At 50.5% G+C, this 16,531-nt stretch overlaps 1 protein-coding gene and 1 pseudogene across 2 annotated transcripts in view; one reads left to right on the top strand and one right to left on the bottom strand.

Annotated features, from left to right (window-relative positions):
* LOC119102642 (band 4.1-like protein 4) overlaps window positions 1-2,019 on the top strand; it is a 40,795-nt gene extending 38,776 nt beyond the window's left edge. Inside the window, exon 21 of one of the 2 annotated variants that reach the window (XM_037226100.1) lies at window positions 838-2,019. In XM_037226100.1, coding sequence (XP_037081995.1) covers window positions 838-951 — 114 coding nt within the window. In that variant the 3' untranslated portion in view covers window positions 952-2,019. The remainder of the gene's footprint in view (window positions 1-837) is intronic. The other variant, XM_037226101.1, reaches the window with a different exon arrangement.
* Window positions 2,020-15,330: 13,311 nt separating this feature from the next.
* LOC119102257 (60S ribosomal protein L32-like) lies at window positions 15,331-15,734 on the bottom strand (annotated as a pseudogene).
* Window positions 15,735-16,531: the final 797 nt, after the last annotated feature.

The raw sequence follows: 16,531 nt of genomic DNA, 5'->3' as shown, positions 1-16,531 counted from the left end.
CTCAGCGGGCTCTCATGAACAGTCGTCGCTCGGGCTGATGGCAGGTGGTGACAGGCACGGCCCACTCACACGCGTCTCACGCCCGCCGGTATTGGCGCATTCGCTGGCGGCCGTGTGGCGTCCGACGTCAAACGCTGATCTTCAGGCGTGTCCCTGCACGTGGCCGTGACACGTAATCGCTCATATTGCCCTCTCTCGCGGGAAACTGGCCTGGCAGGCTGGGTGATGAACAGGCAGCGTCGCACTGCTGGAACACATCCTTCAAGAGCACTGCGTACCGCACCTACAAGCAGCCTATAGGATGCACAAAAATCGATCATGAAGCGGTGGCCTCGAGAGCTGGAAAAAGCGCCGCCCCCCCCCCCCCCCCCCCCCCCCCGTGTGCACCAATCCAGGCGTCTTCCCGAGTTCATCTTAGTTATGCAATGCGCGAACGAGTCGTCCAGGAAAGTTGCAAAAATCCCATGCACAAATCCAATGCAGACCTCGTGTCTTGTAAGATGCTGCCCATTGGCTTTTCACCGACGTTATGACCACAGTGGCGCTGAACATTGCTGGCAATGTGGCACCGACTTCAAAACCTAGATAGTGAACTGCCTCCAACTGCCAAATGCCGTCTTCTTTGGATGTGTGAGTTCGTTGCCTGAAGAGTCCAGCAGCTATTCTAGCCCTGCTGGCCTGTGGAAGCGTGACTTCGTCCCTCTGAATCGGTACTCGCTGCATACGTTGCAGGAACTCACAAGAACACGAAAACCAACTCGCTGTGATTACTGTGACGTTTCTCGATCGTGACGTTTCCTATACCGTCACGGATGACTTGACCCCTCGCTATTTCAGACGGTGACGTCAGGGGCTGGGACTTGGCAAACAACAGCCGGTGAGGACGTGCGAGGTGGCCACCGCGCTGTGAGTGTAGTGACGTCAAGGGTGACGTCACTGGCGGCAGCTTAACGGCGAGCAGCGGTGGTATGGCTGATGTCCCGCTGAAAGGACCGTGACGTCACGGCTGACGTCACTGGCGGCAGCCTATCGGCGGACAGCGATGATGTGGCCGAGGTCAGAGTCAGACTGAGCCGCTTTGACGCCGTGTCGGAGGGCCGCCAGTTGTCAGTCCTGTCGGCAGGCGTGGCCTGACGTGACGGGTGTTGCATTATGCGTGGACTGACGTCACTGGTGTTACGTCATGCGTGGATCAGCGTCCCCGGGTGTTACGTCTCGTGTCAATCAGTGCTGCTGGTGTTGCCTAATGGGGACAAGGTTGTTTTCTGTTAACAGCAGCCCGAGATTCACATTTGCACGATGATTGCTCGATAGTGTCTCGGCTAACGTTGGCCATCCTGGTGACAAATGTGACTTGCACTTGGTGACTCCACGTGCGATTTGGTAATCAACATGTCGACGCATGAAATGAGAATATGTTGATATTAAATTGTAAGCTTGCGGGTAAGTGGAAAGATCGTACCACTGTCCATGGAGAAACAGGGTCCCAAGTTGAATCATTCTGGAACAACCCTGAGAGTTCGAATCTAACGATCTGCTCATTCGCAGCACTAGCCGAATCACAGGAGGTCGTGTCAGTCCATTGCAGTGCTGACACAGTCAGTATAGCAATCGTTTTAATTTACGATTTCAGTCAGTGATGGTTATGAGTGCAGTGCGCGAACTTCTGTCGACATGTCTTGAAATCACGCGTGTCTAAATGTGGCGTTTCTGAGGGACGGAAATACCCCTGAGCTGTACTTTTCCACACGAGGATTGACGTGGGACAAAGCCGTTTTTGGTGTGTTGTATATATACTATTGGTGTCGATGGTTATCGCACTTCTAAATATGAACGACGTTCTACTTTCACCGCGTCGTTCGCGTTTGATTTTGAACTGTGCGCAATCAGCCTGAGATGTCTGTTAAAAAATTGTCAGCAAATGTGCTTTACTCGCGCCTTGAGCGACGCCGCTCACGACATTGTGAAATTTGCGGCTCACAGCATGCTCATTGTGCTCGAAATACAGGCTGACCGAACATGGCAGACCGCGTCGGTCTTCTCACGTCCATCGACATTGGCGTCGGTGTTGAAGCCGGCTCCTGGCGCCACTCAGCTGCAACCATTCAGGCCCCGACGGCCTGGCTGACGTGCTGCGGGCATGACTGCCACACAATCGCAGTGGTAGCATGTGAGGCCTTCCGGAGCTGTCGCGACAAGCTGGCCTACAAATCTGGTAACCTGGTGATTTTACCATCGGTATGAATCCAAACGAGTCAGTAAAGGCTTTTCGGAGTGGGCGATTCCCTTGCCCAATTGCTCTGGGATGTGGAGCCGCTTCGTGGCATTCTCTGAGCTCCTTATATCCCTAGGTGTCATGGCATTTGTAACTTTTTTCAACATCCGGCCAATGTTGTCACATAAGCGGATATGCCGCAATGTACCCCCCCCCCCCCCTCTCTCTCTCTCTCTCTCTCTCTCTCTCTCTCTCTCTCTCTCGGAAACGAAACTTGACTTTCCGCGAGTTTCGCGCATAGGCACGCACGCCACAAACTTGCAAATCAGTCGTCTCTTATTAACGCGGCATATGATTTTGTGCAGCGCAATACCCGAAAAAGCTTGGTGATAATGATCTTGGGGTTTTGGAGCGCGTCGACTGCAACGGGTAATGCAGCGTCCATCAGCATTATACAGGCGCCACTGCGACGAACGTGACCCTGTTTCTTAACACGATCCAGATAGCCCGGCACCGTGGCCTGTCCGAGTTCAAAGGATCACGGGGCGGGCGGTCGTTTTCGTCCTCGTCCTCGTTCTTGCAAACGGCCCACCTACGCAACTGCAACCCGCGCGGGTGGGCAGTTTCCCAGAACGTCATGCGCCTCTTCAGGAATAGTAGCACCGTCTCAAAGTTGGGCGCACCGTCCCACGAAGCCAGCGCCGGCCGACTAGCCGAGTGAGGCGCACCGTCCCACCAAGCCAGCGCCGGCCGACTAGCCGAGTGAGGCGCACCGTCCCACCAAGCCAGCGCCGGCCGACTAGCCGAGTGAGGCGCACCGTCCCACCAAGCCAGCGCCGGCCGACTAGCCGAGTGAGGCGCACCGTCCCACCAAGCCAGCGCCGGCCGACTAGCCGAGTGAGGCGCACCGTCCCACGAAACCAGCGCCGGCCGACTAGCCGAGTGAACTCAGGCGAGCTGATGAGAAAATCGCCGTCACCGGCAACACGACTTCATAAGACGCAGTCGGCCGGGGGTTAAGTGTTTGCGCAGGCACTGTTTGCTCTTGCAAGTCTAGGGAGTTGTGATACCCATCATGTCAAAACCAGGGTAAGCATGAGGTCACAAACTTCTGGGGGATTCTGGTTGTACTGGGACGACATGTATTAGTCTCATACACCAAGTTGTCAGATTAACTCAACGACGGCCATCTAACCGAATCTTGTCCGTCTCTCGTATGGTCAACATAGGGCCAGTTCTGTCATAGGCTCCTGTCAATCAGTGCAATCCTGGTGCAGACGTGTGGCTTACCAGTATGCACATAAATTAGGTATTATATCTCCGTGCAAACATTCATAGTTCGCTGAAGCGGATCAACTCCACGTCTGTTTCCGTCGTGCACATTCTCACCACCAGCCTCGCGAGGCTGAGAATGACTCAGTAAGAGTCCAGAGTCTTTCTCCGAGGCGCTCAAGCTCCCTCAACATACGTCCCACAGTATGTTTAGGAAAGTCCGATTACACGCTTTTTTGCGTTTGTGATTTTGTAAGTGCGGTGAGACTATTCAGTTGAGAATGCGTCGCCATTCTAAATTGGACTTCTATCATCTAATTTGGGGTTCTATCACGGCGCCAGCTGAGAAATAACTAGTTGACATCAGTCGAGGTTAAACAAAGCACAAGGTACGAAGTTTTCGCCTGGCGGCTGGCCGTCAGCGTCAATACAAAGTCTAAAACTAGATGCTGTCAAGTGAGATAAAACTGGCCGTAAATATAACGGCTTTTTATGGCCCAAGACAAGTTAGGCACGTTCGGCTCGTCAAAAATAATATTGAACCTCATCAAGTAAAATAGATTCGGAGATTAAAGACCAACTGTGCGATACACATTTACAGGTAGGCCATACCAGTGACGTCATGGATATGCTGTCAAAGAGTTGGATGTCGTCAGCATGCAGTGGCGCAGTATGTAGATGATGCGGCTAAGGGAGAACTGGGCCGAAAGGGGATGCGCCGTGTTCTCGATGGGCTCTCAACAGATCCTCACACTCAGGAACTGACCTCGGACCGACCACGCACCGTGCGAGGTTGTGAACACACGAACTGTTGATAGCGTGATTCCGCCGGCCCGGCTGGGAGCTGCGTTTGGCGCTCCGGCACGCGCTAATCAGGCCAGATGTCGCTCTTGGCGAGACGCTGTTTCTGTCAAGGTTCTCATCCGCGTGCTGCTCAGGCCAGGTGTCGCCCTTGGCGAGACGCTGTTTTTGTCGAGGCTCTCGTCCACGTGCTGCTCAGACCAGGTGTCGCTCTCGGCGAGACGCTGTTTTTGTCGAGGCTCTCGTCCGCGTGGTGCTCAGGCCAGGTGTCGCTCTCGGCGAGACGCTGTTTTTGTCGAGGCTCTCGTCCGCGTGGTGCTCAGGCCAGGTGTCGCTCTCGGCGAGACGCTGTTTTTGTCGAGGCTCTCGTCCGCGTGGTGCTCAGGCCAGGTGTCGCTCATGACAAGACGCTGTTTTTGTCGAGGCTCTCGTCCGCGTGGTGCTCAGGCCAGGTGTCGCTCATGACAAGACGCTGTTTTTGTCGAGGTTCTCGTGATCCAGCCAGTAGCATCGGACATCAGCATCACCCTTTGTGGTGAGACAGCGCAGGACGGCACCAAGGAAAACGGAAAATGTGATTGATGGACAGGCAATATGCATGTATCCATGCAATGCGTGCACTGTATGCATGCTGTGCATCCTTTCACGGTAGCGGGTGGGGAGGGCGGGTTGCGTCTAGATGCTACGGTTTTCACGGATTCACTTCTTAAGCCACATATAATTCGCGAAGGCACTGTTTTTGTGTGTGTGATGCAATCGTTATGTGTGGTGTTTCGGACCGAGTGCCTACTGCCAAACATTTATCAAGATTTTCAAAAATATCGGGGCAAGAGTGACGATAGGTTTCATACATTAATGCGCACCAATAACAGAGTACTTTGGTACAATTTTTTGATTGGGTTCGTAGCCCGTGATGCATTTTGTGTGCAACTGATCTCAGAGATTTAAGACTATATGCGTAAACATTTCAGCTACCATTTGATCACGTTTCACTAATTTTGTGCACAAACTAACATGTGTTATCTACAGCAGAAAAGAACGATGTTTATGTAGGCTGTGTACCGAACCTTACTCAAGAAATACGCTTTTAAATAGTTAAAAGACACGCCCATTTTTGTACAAATGGCAGCTGTAGGCTTCGATTTTTATTTTCATCCATATGTGATATTTAGAAGATAATAGTCACTTATTATCACCACCACGCCTTACATCTCTACAATGTTCACACGTGCTCGGGTGGGTGTCAGCTTGGCCCCCCAAAGGCTTTGGTAGAAGGATAAGATATAGATTTACAGAATGTTTGATTGGAGCAATGTATTAGCATCACGAATGAGATAATTATTCAGACCAGGGGTGCACTCTCCAAAATGAGTTGGGGAGGAGCGGAACAGTGAAAAATAGCTCAAGCGACCCCCAAAAGACGGTACTTTCAGCTTTATTTTTAGTCGAAATCTCATTATCGCTTTGATGAAGGCATGCAACCGAAATATTAATGCATCTATCTCTCCCCTTTCCTGGTTATTCGACGGGGATAAGGCTAAAAGTACTGCATTATGCCAGTGTGGAATGTTTCCCGCTAGTGTACTTTACAACTCCCCCCCCCCACACACACGAATATGCCAACAAACGGGTTTCTTCCCAATTTTGGCTCACTTTCCTCCGAAAATTGAAGGGGCTGGAGCCCAAGGCTGGGATCGAACCTTTTCCCCTAACCCAATAGGAAACTGCAACCGACGTTGTGCTATCGTCATCGTCTAGTGTCCTAGCATGGATAGCACAACGCTGCGGCCAGTTGGCTCTCCGGTCGCCGTCAGGAGGGATAGATTCCGGTTTAGATAGATAGATAGAGAGATGGACAGCGTGATGGCTCGCTTCCTTTCAACTATGCGTGAGTCACGACCCCAATTCTCTGCCTGGAATTTAGGGATTCGAATGGGGACCGTTCGATCGCGAGTCCAGTGCTGTCCCAACTGAGCTAACCGGGAAGGACATGCGTCACTTCTGATCAGCTCACGCACCTTGTGAGGCGGCACTAAGAATAGCGAACAGTTGTGATTGCCGCGTGCCAATCCTTTGCGAATCTGCCATTTATGAAGCGACGGACGGAGTAAAAACCAGAACATGCAGAAATACATGGTTTGATATAAACAAAAGGAGTTTTTCCTCGCCTGTTTTTTTTGGCGTGAGCGCTCATGCTGCAAATAATCAACCTTCAGCACACCAGGAGGTGCTGGTTATACAGCCTTGTCAGACAAACACTGGTGCGCAGTAAGTTAGCAAGGGCGGGGTGATGCAATAACACAATTGATCATAAGCGCCGTTCGAAACGTCGTGTTTTTCTATAGTACGTACGAATGCCTGCTTGTCAACGTAAATTAAGCAGCACTTCCTGGAAGGTCGAGCATTTGGAACATACGAGCTCACCATATACCTTTTACCAATACAAACACTATACAGCCTCGCCACGCTTGGCTTTCGGTATTTGGCTTGCGCTGGCCTATGGTCTATCTTGCGTATGGTCTCGGTCGCCCGGCGCCCGGCCGCTCGCTGATGCGAGTGCTCAAGCAAGGGGAGGGGGAGGGTTCTGTAGTGCTGTGTTTCGGACATGTGGCGCTGCTGACTGGTCAGCTGTCCAAGCAATGATGCAACAGGACGCGGTGCCCTATTTCGTGACAGTGAGCCTTGGTGGGTAACCTGACACTAATGTGTGCCTTCTGCAGTTTGTGCGGTGCGGCGTACCCTTGGTGGTTTTGATGTTCAACATCTGGTGGCGTGGTGTTTTGTATAAAGAGGCATTGCGTCAAATGTATTGCTCTCGCAGATGATGCGCATTCAGATTAGCAAGGCAATTATTTAAAGCGCGTGCGACGATTAAATGGAAGCACGGACACGAATGCTGGCAACACAAGTCAGATCAATTCACTATGGTCTAGCCACATGCAACACTCGCAATCATTGCTTGACCGTGTGAATTGCTGTATTTCCCGAGATTTGCCAGCCATCCTTACTAGTTGATAAATAAATAGCTAGTTTCACGGACGTTTCAATGTCTTGCTCACCCACGAATCAGCGCAGCGTATTTCCCTGATCGCCACCAACTCGTGCGAAGTTCCTCGTATCGGCAGCCGCTCGATGAAGAACCATACTAGTTCTCGCGCTGAGCCAACATACGTGACCAAAATTCCATGATCAGAAATCGTGCGTTGCCCATAACCTCAAGACAGAGAGACCACCGACCATCACGCCGAAGCAGCCGACCATCGCCGTCAGGGGGCGCGCGGCATAGAAATGGTAGCATGGCATACTGCGTTGAAGCCTACGGCCGAAATGACACATTCCAGCATCGATAGCATTCGGCGATTGCCTTGCCTCGCGGCCTCAGCGCACGCCAGTGTGCAAGACGACTAACGTCGATAGTTAATTCAAACCTGGATCGAAGGTGAAGATGGGTCTAAGATACATTCACATGATGTCATTGCTATTTTCGGCAATTTGGCTCATTGATGTGGTGTGTGCCTGAAAAGATAATAGTTTTGGTCGCCTAACTGCCAGAAAATTAGAGCAAATGGCCATGGACATGAGTTGCAGCGTGAACGGTATCTGCCTACCCCTGCCCACGCCTCTTCGCGGCGCGACCCCTGATCTGCGATCACAGCGCAGCACCTGCCGTGTCGGGATGAGACCCAACCTCACCGGCACAGGCTCCAGCCCGAGGCGTCAGGATCGCCGCCGCTCGGCCGGGCGCAGCCGACCCTCCGGCCTCTCTCTCTGTGCCGGCCGGCGGCGGACGCTGAGAGGCGAGAGCCGTCCGGTGCCTGACCGGACGCCGGTGACGCGCCGACGGAGGCTGTTAGGCGGCGATCGCGCCCCGTTAGGACCACCATCCACACCCAACTGTCAGCTGCAGCCCGGTAATGAGAGCCCAGCGCCGCCGGTGTGGTAGTTATGACGTCAGGGACGCAGAGGGCGCGCCAATTTGCGTGACACTTTGAGGTAAGAGCATCGGAGCTCCGCCTCAAGGATGGAGAGTTCACGGCTCGTTGGGAGCGGTCGGAATGAACAGCGGTCATGAATCGCACCATTCCGAAACTAGGCATTCTGTGGTTCTCGGTATGCCTTTCGTATGCCAATCTGCTGGACCTCTTCCTCCGAAAATTGAAGGGACCGAGAAAAGGATTGAGCCGAGCCATGAAATGCTTTGTTAAATTTCTGCAAGGTTTTGGCGCAGCCTCCTGAATAATATGATTGCTTTCTTCTCGCCAGCAGTATTGTCGTTATGTTGTAATATTTCTAAGACGTTCTGGCTTAAATGCATGCCCATGGAAGGCGAGCGCCATCTGGCGGGACTGGTCATCACGGCAGTGTTTTAGTTCATAGTGTTTGACCAATACGAAGCGAACAAGTCACAATATTTCAGGCGTTAAGAGCTTCTTCTTTTAGGGCATTATATCGCCTGGAAAGTTAAATTAGATATCTTTTTTGTGATGCAATGCCCTTGAGCTGTATTTCTTACAAACTGCTAACGTCTCCGTTTGCAATCACACGCGGGCCTTTGCTACAGTGGCGGCACACTTTTGTTGTGATGTTTATGCTCTTTAATAACTTTCACTATCGGCAGGAACATTTTTATGTAAAATTCAAGTTCGCTTGATGCTTGCAAAAAGTACAACCGAGTTTAGACCGCTCTTGCTCTTGATTGTGGTTGATTTCCGTCCTTAAGGATCTTAATGAAATGATTACCTCCGGTGAAGTCGGCTCTTGTCATCTATCGGAGTAAAATTAATCACCTTCTTTTAGTTCCAAGAGCATTTTACATTTCTCTCAAATGATTGCCGAATGATCAACTGAGAACAACTAAAGCCTATCGGACCCTTCAGCCTTATCACAAATAACGATATTTCAGGTGTATAAAAAGGCCGGTAAGAGGCACTTAATTTTCCTTTCCAACGCACTTTCCGGAGGCTGCCTTCTCGACTTAGCCTCTGAACCGTGATGACGTGATTTGTGTCATTCCAGTTTGGGTGAAAATTCTGTTCCCGCCTTTTTCGCGGCGAGGTGCCGACTATGACTGTTACGTGTCGCACATGACTGCAATACGGACGCCCCAGGCATTGACTGGCTGCCTTTGGGCAGCTACCGGCTAACCTACCCAGCCAGTCGGGTCCAACCACGCGTCCGCCTTGGGACCCGATCCCAATATCGCCAGATAACGAGTCCGGCATCTTTCTCCCGGACCATGGGGGCGACTTTTACTTCCTCGGTTCCCTGTTCATGCTTCGTCGTGCCGCTGGTGCGACGTGTGGTCGAGCAAAACACAACAGTTACCCGGTTTACATGGGCAGCCGAGGATAATTCGAATTAAGATCGGAACGGATCATGCGACGTGTTAACCCTCTCGGCGAGGGGCGTTTACATGGGCGAAACCGGCTTTACGTCGGATTAACGGTCGATAGTTCGATCCCGCTTAGTTCGAACCAAGGAACGGGTTATGGGCGAAAACTGCGCTTTTGAGGCGAACTGAACAAAACAAGAAGAAAAAAGCCGGTACTCTGCGTATGGATGGCGAATGTCACGAGCCATGGTGGGCGCGAGACAGCTTTGAGGGCGAGGAGGAAGATGGACTCCGTTGGAAAAATGATCTGTGCGGGACTCATAGGCTTTGTAGCTACAGCACAAGCCATTGCACTTGAAACACAGGAGTTGCGCAGTCAGCACTGCCAAATCTGTCACATAAGCAGTGTTATATGCAAATTTTTACTAGCAGGAAACTGGCTAGCACGAAATCAGTATTTTCTTGTATTGGCCAATGACACTCACAAACTTACCACACTCATCAGTATGCCACCCAGCATCACGTCATCTACTTTGCGCAGCCCAAGAAACACATTACCTAATCCCGCACCAATGCATTTATGAGCAGCCTGCAACAGTGAGCTAAGCTACAGAAATGACTCGTGAATGCTACATAGTGGCAAAAATTGTGTAACTATGTTGTCTTTCCCCATCCAATGCATCATCAGTACCTGAGGGCAGCATTGCCATTTAGACTTGGCATGGACTGGCAAGTCAGAATGCAGCTATTTGCTTTCTTGACATACTAGGGTTGAAATACTGCTTTGATATCCTTGCAGTCAACAGCATTGGCTGATATGGACTGATGGCTAGGTGGCACAAACAGCCGTGTTCGCACAGTCCAAAGATCATAACGTGAACCAGCCCCAAAGCTGTCATGACAAAAGCAATCTGGGCTCAAAATTCATAACAAATGATTAATTATAGCAACAGCTCAATTATCCACCTCATGGTTTGCAAAGATACGTGTCACAAAAAAGCACCGAGGCAACATATTTACTCACCAGTACAAAAACAGGTAATGATGTGCACTGCAGATGTTCTCTGCACATCATGTGGCATTAGGTTAGGTTTGCTTAGTTTATGCACTGTTTTCTTCCACATGAAATGCACAACCCTGGACTTGACAGAGTACTGATGACAGCTAATTTCATCCAGTGCTCACGTTTGCTTTCTTGACATTTTGGAACCATCACTGGGCAATTTTGGTCCCATCATTAAAAATAGTTCACATTCTGCACTGACTGCAATGATCTATTGCCTATATTTGTTGATCCTTTGCATCATGCATGAATTATTGAGTTACCTATCTCACACACATTAAACTGACAAGCAACAAACAGCCTAATTGCATCAAAAACAAATATTCCAGCCCCCGCTTCCTTGCCAGTTGGTCTACCAGTGTGACGTAACTTCATATTTCCTTGACAAGCCAGTCACCAATATCCAGCACATCCCTCCTGCCAACAGGTGGTCAACCAAATGTTCAAGTCACAGGAGGAATGTCTGCAAAATCAATCCTGGGGCATTTATGTATTCACCTAATGAAAGAAACTATTGGTACTCCCTGCAAGAATTGTTGAACAGTTGAATTACCTACCTAGTGGCCTGCAAAGACACCCATCACAAAAAAGCACCAAGGTGACATATTTAATCACCAGCACAAAAACAGGTGATGATATGCAACACAGACGTGTTCTCCATGCAGCATGTGCCATCGTGTTACGTGTTAGTTTATGCACTGTTTTCCTGCACATGGAACACACAAACTTGGATTTAGCAGAGTAATGATGACAACCATTTTCATCCAGTGTTCACATTTGCTTTCTTGCTGTTTTGACCCCATCATTGGGCAATTTCGGTCCTACCATTAAAAAAGTTCACATTCCGAGCTGACTGCAATGATCTATATTTGTTCATCGGTCATATCATGCAGCAATTTTTAAGCTACCTTTCTCACACAAATTAAACCGACAAGCAACCAGCATCCTATTTTAAGGAACATCTGCAAAAACACTCCTGGGGACTTAAGGTATTAACTTAATGAACAAAACTTGGAGGCATTCTCTGCAAGAATTTTGAGCAATCCAAAAATTAAAATGAGAACAAGTCAAAGCTATATAAAATAACCATATTACCTCCATCTGGCTTTTGGACGCATGGAGCCTGCCCCAGATGTAAACTAATCTAACCTTTAGGCGGAAAGATAGCACCAAACACCGTCGACGCCTGCTGTCTGCATAGATCAAGCGCCTAGCAAGGCTAAATTACGTGAGCATTTCTGTGCTGCTAGCCACTCAAGGCCCTCAATAATAAGAGTAGTTTTAGCAGCATGATGTCAACTTCACCTTCCTTCTCTTTTCCCATACCATCTTGGACTTGAACTGTCTCGAGCAATAGCTAAAAACCCGTGGAAAAGCGGTAACACCGCACAAAGCTGAAATGGCTATGAACAGAACTGCGTGCGCCAGGCATTTTTCTTTTTTTTTGTTTAGACAGCTGACGGCCGATAATTCGGACGAAATCCCTTCCTGAACGGATGATCCTCTCACGGGAAGGGATTTCCTCCGGCGCACGATTCGAATCAGCGGAACGGCGCGTGAGTGTATACATGGGCCGGATAATTCGGATCGAGGACGGGTCCCGGCTTAATTCGAATCACAGCTGCCCATGTAAACAGGGTAAGTCTTGTAAAGTGGGGGAACCCGTTTGAGAGGGACCGGGACTTTTGACGTGGCTTCATTCTGGTTGTACCGGGTAGTAAGCTATCATTAGCACGCATGTGTCGAGATTTCTGAAAGAATCGCGGAGGCTAAAGATATTTCGACAGTCATAGCCTAAATCCTGGATTAAAGAAGATCTTCAGTGAAATTTCTCAGAAGGTCCGCTACACTTTCCTGCGAATTCTGCGAGATCTTCCGACAAAATGTGGATTGTTTCTTGCAACATGTAAAATCAGGTTTCAGATATCGGGGATATTTAGGTGCCATCACGAATGCATCCCAGGAACAAATTAGGGATGCTGATTGCGACAACTTTGGCAATATTTGGATCCTGGGATGGCAAAATTTTAAGGTTCGGAATTCCGGGGTATGCCTGGATTTCAATAAAGTTATGAAAATACTAAGTTTATCTTCACTAATGCAAAAGATTATGATCATAAACACGAGTTGATTTCTGTAAATGTGAAATAAAATTTTGCAAAGAGTTCGCCGCACCAATTTAACTGTGTTCTCATTAGCTCGTAACGCATCCCTAATTATCAGCACAGTGCATTCTTCTTCGTACGCCATCTAGATTCGGGCAATCTTTCTTGACATGATGGTCAGCAATCGGCATATTTTTGTAAAGTCATGCTTCATCCGCTTATGTCTGGGTTATGAACGAGTGAAAATATCGGAAATTTTTAGCGTCATCCGACCTTTCACGAAAAAATGTATGGCTTATGTAATGCATGAGTTCAATGTAACACTTGTGTTTTATGTGACCGCCCTAACATTACCCCTTCTTACATGATCGGACTAAGAAATCCGTAGATATTACTTCAAATGTCTAGAAGATCGCGGCCTGCCCTGTTAGCAGTACCATTACTATACCTGCCAGACGGTTTTCATAATTTTGGTATATTTCGGGGAACGCTTCAAGAGCACTGTGCATTTTCAAGTAAACCCCGAACATACTGAGAATTACATGTTTAGCACAGCTGAACTAACTGCATCAACTCCTCATGCGTTGGCCGTCTAGTTCTCACCCATTTCAAGCTCTCGTTTTATTAGCTGTTGATTCCTCATGTTGTTGAATGTCGACTCATTGATGCTGGTTCATAACGTTGTTTTTGTTAAGTGTGGACGCATCGATGTTTATATTTAAATTTTCAAACATATACATCGATGGTGCAATGCGGTGGGAAAGGTTTACGTTGGACTTTAGAAGAAAACTGGTATTAGATCAAATAGAAACCAAGCATAAAGCCATCAACGACCATAAAAGAAAACCAGCAAGTGAGGAATTGTTTTACCAAGACTTCGCAATTAAAGAAAACCTCGGCCATTTCTCGAAAAGACATCCAAAAAGATCACCGCTGCTGAACCCGCTGTGATTGTTAACAATATATATATATATATATATATATATATATTCCTGTATCTACTGCTGCAGATATTGTGGCCGAGTGAGTCACACGAGCGATTCAAGAACGCGGCAGGCACCTGACTTTTAGTCGCAGAGGCGGTTTAGTGCCTGGGACGGCAGATGCCAGATGCCAGCTGATGGGAGCGGGGGGGGGGGAGGCTCCACCGCTAAACGGCATGACCATATCAAATCATTGGATCACACATAAAACATTCTATGGACAGTCGCAGCCAACTTTATTTTGCCAAACTGAACGGAGTCACAGCCCCGAACAGCTGTGTGCAAACCGTTCTGGCAAAATAAAATAAAAAAACAACAGAAAACCGCCGCCAATGACTTCGTGCTGAACGCAGGCAGTGTCAAAGAAAAAGTGGAAGGCAACAAACTTTTTTGAAAAACATTTTCTTGGTGTGGCCAACAAATTTTCCCGTTTGTCTTATCACAGTCTTGTTGATGCCCGAGTGCGCGGAATCTCGTGACATTTAGACGAGCACATCGCACGCGCTTCGTGGCACTTGCAGCACATGATGGCACCTACTTTGCTTTTGTCAGGCACGCGCACCCGGTGAACCCACGTCTCTGAGGAGAGGACTGTTCCCGACAGGCTTTTCACGAACTCACTGCTCTTTGATCGCCGCTGCGGCAGCAGTGCTGCCGGCACATGGTTGGACGTTATTACATCCCCCTGAAGGCTTACTCTGAAGGAATCGTGCATTTGTAAGGGTGAGAATCGCATGGTCGACGCATGAGCGTCAGCGCATTTGGTCTTTCATATGAGGTGAAAGCGCACAAAAATTACTGCCTTTAAATCGAATGTAGGCACACATTTTCTTACTTTCCACCTTGCGCGCAACCGTCCAACGTCGGTGGGGCTTGCCCAGCGAGGCGTGGGACGGCGATCAAACCGGCCATGACCAAGTATTCCCCGCCGAACTAAGCACGACCAGTAGGCCGAGCGGGGCCTCAGAGCTGAATGCGGGCCCGTGCGACGTTCCGGCCGATCGGCCCACATTGTTGACCGGATCTTCAAGGAAGATAGTGTGCGTCGCTCGGCCAGCTGGGATAGGCCGCCGTTTTCCCTCTGGAACGGCTATGACGGTGGTCTGTTCTACCGAAGTAGACCATCGTGCCAAAGGGGAACGCCTGCCCTCCGCCGTCCGATCAATATTAATGGACGCGAAAAGCCAGGTCGCCGACGACGCAACATGCGCGCCGGCGTGTTTGTCTGACAAGAAGACATGTGCCGCTCTACCGCGAGAACCTCGCCGCGCCGGCGCCGCCGTCACTTCAGCTGGCGTGAGGCGCGCCACGCCACGTGGGAACTGGGCCGGAGAGGACTCACAGGGTCCGTCCGAGGCGAGAGCGGGCGGGCTTTGCGTCGTCGCCAGCGACGCCACGCCCCAGATCTGGCTCAGAGGCACGTTGGGCGCCGGACTCTGGAGGCAGCGCAGGCCGGCCCGGCGACACACTGGACGGGGGGGGGGGGGGCGAGGCGGCAAATCTATTTTTTCGCGGTAGGCATGTGTTGACGATCGAACAGTGCAACTGACAGGGCGGGATCACTCGTTCTCCTTGCTCCTGAGGCACGCATGGCCGTTGGTCACCAGAATGTTGAGCTGCTGGGCGCGCTCCAGGATCAGCCCGCGCTTCTTGGCGGACACGGCGTGCGCCACCTCGGCGCAGTACCGCTGGTTCCGCATCCGCAGCACCTTCACCTCCTTCACATTGTGGGCAATAGCCTTCCTGAAACTATTGGGCACGATGTGTCCGTGAGTGTACTTTGTGCCATAACCAACGGTGGGCATGGGATCTGGCCCTTGAAGCGACGCCTAGCAAGGTTGTCAGTACCCCCAGGCTTCCTCCAGCTAGCCTTAAAGCAGTGATAACGCTCGCTGTGGAATTGCTTGAACTTGTTCGTCTTTTTCTTGACAATCTTCGGTTTGGAGATCGGCTTGAGTGCCATGGCTTTGTTTGGTACCACACCGCAAAAAAAGCGGCGAATCTATTGGTTCACGCGCGAAAGATAAGGCCGGGGTGGAAGAATCGCGGAAAATTACAGATGGTGCAAGAGTCTTACAGGGGAATCTCACGAGGGAATCCGGAGGAGGCGCTTGAGGAGAGACGAGTCCCCCAGGCTGTCCCGGGTAGTGAGGAGTGCGGAGAAGTGATGCTGACAACAAGGCGGCGACATCTGGATCCGCGGACAACGGGACACCGGCGACAACATGCACGTATGAGCCCACAGGCTGTTGTCCCAATCCTTCCCGGGCCAAGGACGGCTGGCGTTCTCGTGTCCCTTGATCCCTCCCCACCGGGCGGGCGTGGGCCACGGCCACCTGTTCCCTCCCGTGTAGTTAGCAAAGGGCACTGGCCATCAGACCCTCCCGGGCAGTGTGTCTCGGGCTCACTCCCATAATTAAGGAGGGGGTGGGCGTGACGTGTCACGTGGTTTGCCCACGTCTCAATGATTTTAGTTTTGTGAATACATCTGCGTTCTAAATGGTTTAGTGTGGAAGCGAGGCTGGAGGCGATGCGGCCAGGCGGCAACAGGGCACTCGCGCCCGGCCTCGGTGGGCGTGGTGACCGAGGTAGTTTACGCGCGTTTCGGCGCGACGGCTCGCCCGTTAATCCGCGTCGAGGCTTTCCAGATTTTCGCCGCTGGAGGTGGCCACGTGGAGGCGCAGCAGCTCGTCATGGCCCTCCCTGTTCCGCGTCGCGGCTAGGCACGGAGTGCGGGTCACGCCTGCATATTCCTGAAGG

Source organism: Pollicipes pollicipes, unplaced genomic scaffold (genome assembly GCF_011947565.3).
Source record: "Pollicipes pollicipes isolate AB1234 unplaced genomic scaffold, Ppol_2.1 Scaffold_5724;HRSCAF=6776_pilon_pilon_pilon, whole genome shotgun sequence".
Lineage (NCBI taxonomy): Eukaryota > Metazoa > Arthropoda > Thecostraca > Pollicipedomorpha > Pollicipedidae > Pollicipes > Pollicipes pollicipes.
Note: the sequence above shows the minus strand (reverse complement) of the source record. Positions and strands in the feature narration are given on the sequence as shown.